The sequence below is a fragment of the Entamoeba nuttalli genome (genome assembly GCF_000257125.1).
Source record: "Entamoeba nuttalli P19 unplaced genomic scaffold asmbl_2296, whole genome shotgun sequence".
Lineage (NCBI taxonomy): Eukaryota > Evosea > Mastigamoebida > Endamoebidae > Entamoeba > Entamoeba nuttalli.
The window spans coordinates 1-9,050 of record NW_008575211.1 but is presented as its reverse complement, the minus strand read 5'-3'; the positions used below and the strand labels follow the sequence as shown (position 1 = coordinate 9,050).

Genomic DNA, 9,050 nt, shown 5'->3' with positions numbered 1-9,050 from the left:
AAATAACAACTATTAACAATTAATTCTTTAAATTATTATTATATTTGGATCATTCATTAATGAAAAAAAGAGAAATTTAAACAAAATGAATAAACCAAAATAAAATAACAAAAAAAGAAATGAAAGTTTTTTTTTTAGAAAATCTTAAAGAATTTTTTTAATTACAAAAACTTTTTAAATAAATCTTAGTGTAAATAATATTATCTAGTCTTATTAAATGTCGACACTCGAGACTATTTACTTATGTAACGTTTTTCTCTTTATTAACAAAAAACAAACAATTAGTTTTCTTCCATTTATTTCAAAGAAATGTGAAAAAGCTATAGAAATGATGAAAATTAATCCACCATTAATTTTTCTTGATATTTCATTTATTTCAAAATATTTTAGTCAAATTCAAACATTTCGAGGAAACCTAGTAGAATATCAAACAGAAATTAATGAAATATTTTTCAAACAAATTTATTGGTTTGAAATAAATGTTTTAACAACTATTAATTTAATTAATAGTCAATATTATGACAAAATAATTGAAATAAGAATAGAAGTAAATGATATTATTCGTTTACATTTATTAAAAAATGTTCAAAGAATTATAATATATCATTTTCATGGTAAATTACTTTCATTTAGTTCAATTAATAAAAAAAACAAAATAAAAAAAATTGTTATTTATCATAAAGAAAAACTAAATGAATATGAAATTAATTCATTACTTCATTTTTGTCAAAGATTTAATACGATTAGTATTACCCTTATTAGTTCTTCTTTTACTGAACAATTATTTTATATTTCCAATTTAAAATTATTTAATTATGATCTGTTTAATGATGAAAATGAAACAAATATTCCAAATTATTTAGAAAGTTATTCTAATTCTTTTGAAGAAAATCAAATTAATAATATTGAAAAACAATTTGATATATTTAATGATAATTCATTATGGGAATTATGTAGTATAAAAATGATTCAATTAATACTTATTATTAATCAAAATACAATTACCTTTCTTGACTTAACTTGTTTTGAAGTATTAACTAATTTTCAATTAACTATTTCTTCTGGAAAACATTTAAAATTAACTCTTCCTAATTCATTACAATCATGTTCTTTAAATGGAAATACTCTTTGGGTTAATAATTTAAAAGAATTATCTCATTTAAATTCTTTTTATGTTAATTCAAATTATGGACCTTTTATTAAACAACAAACTAAAATAAAGCAAAAGAAAATATGTCTTCCTTCTTCTGTTGAATCATGTTTTATAAAAACAATGAATTATAATGCCAGACTTGGTTCATTATTAGACTTAAATCTTCTTAAACAACTTAATATTTCTGGCGTTGTTAGTTCAATGGATTGTTCTAACAATAATTCATTAACAAGTTTATTAATTAATTCATCTTCACCAATTATAACTATTACATTTAACTCTCATTTAAATTATATTAATATTACCAATAAAAAAGGTAAAATAATATTTAAAAATTTTGATGTTATAAAAACAATAGAATATCTCTCAATTGATGGTGATTTTGATAAATTAGATCTTAGTAATATTATCTCTATTAAAGATTTATCTTTACATTCTTCTTCAAAGAAAACAACTGTTTTATTCCCTCATTATGATCAAACACAATTACAACATTATTTTACTTCAGTAGGTATTAAACCAAAACCTAAATCAATTATACTTTGTTGTAATTCTTTAGTACTCAGAGGCAATTTTTTGGTATCAAAATTATTTTTAGTATTAAGTCATATTACTATTCCTACTATTGAATGTCCATTATTAAATAGAATTATTCTTCATTACCAAAATGTGGAGTGTATTGGATTTGATTTATTAACACAAAAATTAAAAATACTTTCTCCATTAAATAAATGTTGTAGTTGTGTTTCTATTCTTTCTAACATCACTCAACTCAATCAAAAAAAAATCACTTTACTTTACAAAACGAAAGTATTTCTTTTATGTTCTCCTAAAATGAATAAAAATCCTCCTCGTTCTAAATCACGAACAACTAATCAAAAAAGATTATTTGGATCAAAATCACCAAACAAAGGACTTTATTTATTATCTGATGATACTCCCTCAAGCTCAAGTGATTTAGATGATGATATTAAACAATACATATATCACTCTGATGTGTAGTATAATTTTACTTCTTTATTTCTTATTAATTAAAAACTTATTTTTTTCAAATTATCATTATTAATTAAGTAAAAGTAATTAGTAAAATATTATTTAGTCATAACAAGATCAATTAACTTTCTCATTTAGTTTGTTTTCCCTTATATTGTTTTGCTGGGTTCTTCTTAGCACAAACTTTACCGAAATGTTTGAGTGCTTCTCTGACATTTCTCTTTCCTCTAATGAGGACAGTCTTTCTTCCAGTTGGTGCTTTAAGTGCAAGTTCATCAAATCTTAAACATTTTCCACCAGCTTTAGTAATAGCAGCTTCAGCAGTTTTAGTGAATTTAAGAGCACAAACGTTCATTTTTGGAACTGGGTATCTACTATCATAAGTAACAGTATTGACACAAACTGCAGTTTCTTCTGGATGTTTTTTCATAAGGCAAGCCAATTTACTGGTTGAGACAATTGGTCTGTTAACACGACTTAAGCAAAGTCTGTGTAAAATAGTCTTAGCAAATTTTGATTGGGTTCTTCTAGCAAGGAATCCATATAATCTTACAAGAAGTTTCATATAAGCATTATTTCCACGAGCGGTTTTTGAAACGTGTTTACGAACGTGATGTCTATCAAGATCAATAGCCATTCCTTGCTAATTATGTAAACAGTTCTAGGGTTTATAATCTTTAAAATTCTTAAAAGGAATTTTTTATTTTTCTTTCATTTTTTTAATGTAGTAAATATTATTATTATTTTATTATTTTTTAATTATATTTATTATTATTTATGAATAACACAAATAAATATCAAAAATTAAAACTGTAATAAAATTTATAAAATAAATTAAAAAAACCTTTCATGCAGAACATCAAACGATTTGATGCATATCCAAAAATTAATAGTAATAATAGAGTAAAACATTGGATAGGAGGATTATTATCAATAGTATGTATTATTACTATGATTTGGATGTTTTCATCTGAACTTAATGATTACTTTACTATTCGAAAAAAACCAGTTCTTCGAGTCGATGAATCAAAAAATAAAAAATTACCAATTAATTTTGACATTACTTTTCCTCATTCAGCATGTTCTTTTACATCAGTTGATGTCTTAGATACTACCGGAGAAGTTATAATTGATATATCAAAAAATATCAAAAAAGAAAGATTAAATCTTGTCAATGAAGATGAGATAAGTAAAAAAAAATTTGCTAAAACAGTTTATGGAACTGAATGTCCTCCTTGTAATAATGAAATTGATAAAGATAAATGTTGTTTTACTTGTGAAGAATTAACAGAGTCTTATCAAAAATTAAACAAAGAAGTTCCTAAAGGATCACCACAATGTGAAATAAAGAATATTCATAAAATGACAACATTTTATAATGGAGAAGGATGTAGAATTTCTGGAACTGTTTTTGTTAATAGAGCTAGTGGTAATTTCCATATTGCACCAGGAAGTAGTCAACAGTTAACACAAGAGCATATTCATTCAGTTGATTGGATTTCAGGAGGAATTAACTTAACTCATACATGGAACTTTTTATCATTTGGAGATTCATTTCCAGGAATGATTAATCCACTGGATGGAATTGTTAAAGTTGATAGAACAAATAATTCAATGTACCAATATTTCGTTCAAGTAGTTCCTATGACATATACTTCACTTGACAATAAAGTAATTAATACAAATGGTTATAGTGTTACTGAACATTATAGACCGGGTAGTTTAAAATCACCTGAACAAGGAATTCCAGGAGTGTTTGTTATATATGACATTTCATCAATTGAGGTGTTATACTTTGAAGAAAAAAATTCATTTGGACATTTATTAACAAGTATTTGTGGAATTATAGGAGGGGTTTTTGCTTTATTTAGTTTATTAGATTATTTTATATTTCATGTCTATCATTCAGAATGAATATAAATTCTAATACATAATGTCATTGAAAGTTTTTTACATTTACAAAAAGTTAATTTTTTTTTTATTCAAAAAAATTTTTGTTTATTTAACAATTTATTGTTTCAAAAAAAAACACATAGAAAACAAATTAAAACAAATAAAAAATAAGTAATAACTAATTTCTCTTTGAATGAATTATTTTCAAGCTTCTTTTAAATTTCATTTTTGTTTATAAAAAAGAAGATAAACTTAAAAATAAAGAAAGATATGAATAAATTAGAACCAACACAGATAATAAATTTATTGTGTGTAAATGAATATAATAAAGACATTCCAATTAACAGTTATTATTATCAATTAAAAGAAAATTGGATAGAAATAATAAAAGAAAATTGGATGGAAATAATAAAAGAAGATTTAGAGAACAAAGAAGGAATTGAAATAATAGAAACGTTAATGAAAATTTCAATAAATATTGAATATTTAAAAAAAGAAATTTTAATATTTTTTATAGAGAAAGTACCTCAAATAAATAATGATGAAATAGCAAAAATTATTATTAGAATTATTGTACAATTACTCCAATATTATTTAAATAGTGAAATAATGGAATTAATATTTAAATTATATGAAAAATTAAATAGAATTCAAAGTTCTTATTTGACAGGATATTTAATTGAAAGTATTAATAATGAACCAATAAGTTATTATCAGTTAAATGGTATGAATACAGGGATTTCACTTGTTATTCAATTACCAATATTTCCAGAATATTCATATGCAATTAAAACAAATTTTTTTATTGAAACAATGACAGATGATTCATTTCCAGTAATTTTTTCAATTAATGCAACGATGTATAAATTAACTTGTGCTATTGAAGGTTTAAATAAACATTTAGTTATTAAATGTGAAACTACTGGAAAAAGAACACAACAATTATATTCAGGAATTTCATTTACAAGAGAATATGATACACAATTTATTATACAAAAAAATCAATGGTATTCATTAAATATTTATCATAATAATAATAGATTTATTGTTCAACTTAATAATCAACAACAAGTATTTCCTATTAATTATCCATTATTTAAAGAAACTATTCTTCTTTATTTAGGTTATATTAAAGGTATTCCTGGAACTTCTTTAATTGGTAAAATTACTGGGTTTCAATGGATGTTTGATGTGTATGAATTTAATGATATTAATAATATTGATTGGTTTGATTATGAAATAGAATTTAATAGACAAATAATAAATAATATTATTCCACGATTAGTTTTAAATGTGGGAGTTACTAAAAGTCCATTAAAAAGTGAAGGAAATATTTTAAAAAAAATTGATAAATTAAATAATAAAACACCGTTTATACAAATAGGATTATTAGATGTTTTTAGTGATTATTTGTTTTATCCAATTATTGAAATTGCAACATGTAAATTTTCTGATTTATTTATTGAAGATGATTATTTAACAAAATGTATTCATCTTTTATCTTTAATTAAACCATCAAATATTACAAATGTTATTAAATTATTATTTGGATTAATGGTTAAAGATATAAAAGTTAATGAATGGTGTTTAAATCGTCATTTTTTTACTTTTATATTTGATCAATTAGAAATTGTTATTCAAAAAGGAAATGATACTGTTATTAATGAACATATTAAATTAGTAAGTTCTATTCTTAATATGACTTTAAATAATGATAATATTCATCATGCTTTAATTAGACTTTTTTCTCTTCCTTCTAAATTAACTTTAAATCAACAACTTATTTTCTTGAAAGAATTTACTAATATTTTTACTCCAAAAATTGTTCAATCAATTCATATTGAAAAAGTTATTACAGCAAAAGAAATTGTTTTAATATTTATGGGAAATATGGAAATTACAACAAAAATTCTTTTATTTCAATCTTTAATAGATTTAATTCCAAATGTATTATTAAATAATATAATAGAACAATGTTTCTCTTTTATTAAAAGTGATAATTGGATTATTTATCATATGTTATGGAAAGTTCTTCAATTAGAACCTTTAAAATGGAATGTAAAATATCTTTCTTTTATTGATGTTTTTAAATCTAAAATTCAATCAATAAATGATCTTGTTGCTTCTTATTGTTTAATGACTTGGATAAGACTTGGTGGAAATGGTCCGTTTGAAGTTATTAATTATTCATGGAAAGTTTATCAAACTTGTTTATATTTATCATATAACAAAGAACCTCAATTTGAATTTGAAATTCCAACATTAAATAATCAATGTTTTCAAGAAGAAGTAAATACATTAACATATAAACCAATTTTACCATTACTTTTTGAGTCATTTGAACCACCATTTACTCAAACTCAAAAAGAAGTAATAATAAAAATATTTAAAGACATATCATCTTGTAAACCAACACACAACGTTTATTATTTATTATCATCTATTTCATCATGGATAGATATTATATCAAAAATATTAGTAGAATATATTGATGATACTGAAATGAAATATGTTTTAACAGTATTTTATCATCTTATGAAAATAACAAATACAACAATAAAACAAATAATAGATATATTAAGACTATTGTTACCTGATAATAAACAATTTATTCAACTTTTATTATCTCTTTTAGAAATTTTTATTACAAATGGAGATTATGACTTTAATATTGGAATTATTTTATCAATTATTTCTAATAAAATTAATTATGGAATAAGTATTAATTTACCTTTTATTAATGAATTATATAAATTAATTAATAATTATATATCAAACATTTCATTTAAATGGTTAACTAATGAATGGTTACATTTATCTGAATTAAAAGAATATTATTCAATATATATTTTATTTATTCACTTATTTATTTCACATATTAATATGTTAATATTATTTAATAATACTCAAAAAAATGATTTTGAATTATTATTGTCATTTATTAATTTTATTCTTCCATTTGCCCCTCATCAAATTTCATTATCATTTTTTGTTTGGTATATTTATTCTATTCATTCTTTCTTTACAAATACTCCTCCTTCTATTCATTCTTTAAAAGAAATCACTTGTTTTCATTTATCTTCAATTCAATCTATAAACCAACAATATTATAATCAACTAACTAATATTTTTAATAACTTTACATTCAAATGTATTTCTAATGATATAATTTCATATCATATTAATGAACATCAAAAAGAATTAGATAAAATTCAATCAATTTATTTTGAAGATGTTGTTCTTATTCCTATTACTCCTAAAAAATCTAAAATAAAATTGGTTCATAAAGGTTCTATTTTAAAAAGTTTATCTGCTTCTCTTTCTCGTAGTAGTTCAATTAGTCCTCATTCAAAACCTCTTTTGTCTAATAGAGTAAATATTTCAAAACAATGGCAAGATGGTGAATTAAGTAATTTTAAGTATTTACAATATATTACTGAAGTAGAACATTATAACTATTTTCCAAAAATATGTAGCACATTTAAACAAAATGTATTTGAATTGTACTATTCAAATAAAGTATTTCCTATATTGTCGGAATGCTTAACAAAAAAAGAAGTTTTATCATTAGATTTAAGAGAGTCTAATTTCCCTTCAGAATGGTTCTTTTTAATAGATTCATTAAAAAATGTGGAAATTCCAAAAGAATTTGCAGAATCTCCAAGACAATGTGTACAACATTTACAACTATTATTAGAATCTCCAAGAATATCAAAATATCTTAATAAATGGATTTCCTCTACATTTATGAATTTTAGAAAGGAAAAACCAAGAAAAATATCTTACGACTTTAATAAATTAATAAATGTTTTTGAGGGTACTAAAGGTATTATTAAAGACCCTTTATTTATTGGAGAAATTTATAATGGAGAAGAAGAAATACGTGTTGAGTTATTAAATGAAATGATTTATTTTATTGATTCTACTACAATAAAAAGTTGTCTTGAACGTCATATAAAAGGAGGAAATTTTATTCAATTGTATAAAGGAAGAATAGATGATATTTGTATTATATTTGATGATGGTATTATTTTTGGAAAGAAAGGAATGAAGAATATTATAATTACAGGAAATATAAAACATGTTATTAAATGTAATTATGTTCAAAGCGTTCATTTACTTTCAAATTTTATTGTTATTGGAACAGAAACTGAAATTCTTATTTGTAATTTTGATGGAATAATTATTGATAAAATAAAAGGTCGTTTTAATATTTTTACGGCTAATGATTGTGTTTTTGGAATAGAAAATAAAAGATTAATTCGTTGGAAAGAAAGAACATTACAATTTGATATTATATTATCACAAAATATTAAATTTGTTACTGGTGGAAATTCAATTACTTATGTCATTTTTAATGATAGTTCATTTAGTTGTATTAATGAAATTGGTGAAATTTATTTAACTACTTCATTTATGGATGTTGATATTATTATTTCAATGAAAGCAATAACTTGTGCAATGTTTGATTTTATTTTTCTTACTACTAATGAAAATATCTTCATTATTACAAATCGTCATGTTGAAATGCGTATATTAACTGCTATTACTTTTACTTCTGATTCTTCTGGTCATATTATTAATGATATTTGTCTTCCTTTATGTTCAAATGATTCACCTGAAACATGGAATTTCTTAGTTCTAAATAAAGATAATAAGAAGCATTATATTCATTTGTATAGAATAGATTATATTATTCTCTCAAAAATTTAATAATATATTTTTACTTCTTTTTCTGTATCAATTACTCTTTCTTTTTAACACAAATTTTATTTACTTCAATTTTATTTTGTTTTTTCCTTTTTTTTTGTTTACAAGAGAAAAAAACTGTTAAGAAAAGCTCTAAATCCAATTAATACTTCTTTATTTTATTTATGTTACTAAATAATTCAATTTTTTAGAAATAATATCTTTAGAGAATTTTCAAAAAAACCTGAAAAATGGATTTTCTTCTTTATTGAAACTCAAATAATTCATTCCAAAAAAAATGAAAACAAGTTATTTGTTCATT

At 22.0% G+C, this 9,050-nt stretch overlaps 4 protein-coding genes across 4 annotated transcripts; 3 read left to right on the top strand and 1 right to left on the bottom strand.

Annotated features, from left to right (window-relative positions):
* Positions 1–331: 331 nt before the first annotated feature.
* ENU1_017270 (hypothetical protein) lies at positions 332–2,155 on the top strand (the record flags this gene model as incomplete). Its single annotated transcript, XM_008856878.1, has 1 exon — positions 332–2,155. One exon carries the CDS (start codon positions 332–334, stop codon positions 2,153–2,155), a length of 1,824 nt encoding a protein of 607 aa, XP_008855100.1.
* A 121-nt stretch (positions 2,156–2,276) lies between these two features.
* ENU1_017260 (eukaryotic ribosomal protein L18 protein) lies at positions 2,277–2,783 on the bottom strand (the record flags this gene model as incomplete). Its single annotated transcript, XM_008856877.1, has 1 exon — positions 2,277–2,783. The coding sequence occupies one exon, from the start codon at positions 2,781–2,783 to the stop codon at positions 2,277–2,279; it is 507 nt and encodes a 168-aa protein (XP_008855099.1).
* Positions 2,784–2,995: 212 nt separating this feature from the next.
* ENU1_017250 (hypothetical protein) lies at positions 2,996–4,060 on the top strand (the record flags this gene model as incomplete). Its single annotated transcript, XM_008856876.1, has 1 exon — positions 2,996–4,060. One exon carries the CDS (start codon positions 2,996–2,998, stop codon positions 4,058–4,060), a length of 1,065 nt encoding a protein of 354 aa, XP_008855098.1.
* Positions 4,061–4,309: 249 nt separating this feature from the next.
* ENU1_017240 (hypothetical protein) lies at positions 4,310–8,752 on the top strand (the record flags this gene model as incomplete). Its single annotated transcript, XM_008856875.1, has 1 exon — positions 4,310–8,752. One exon carries the CDS (start codon positions 4,310–4,312, stop codon positions 8,750–8,752), a length of 4,443 nt encoding a protein of 1,480 aa, XP_008855097.1.
* Positions 8,753–9,050: the final 298 nt, after the last annotated feature.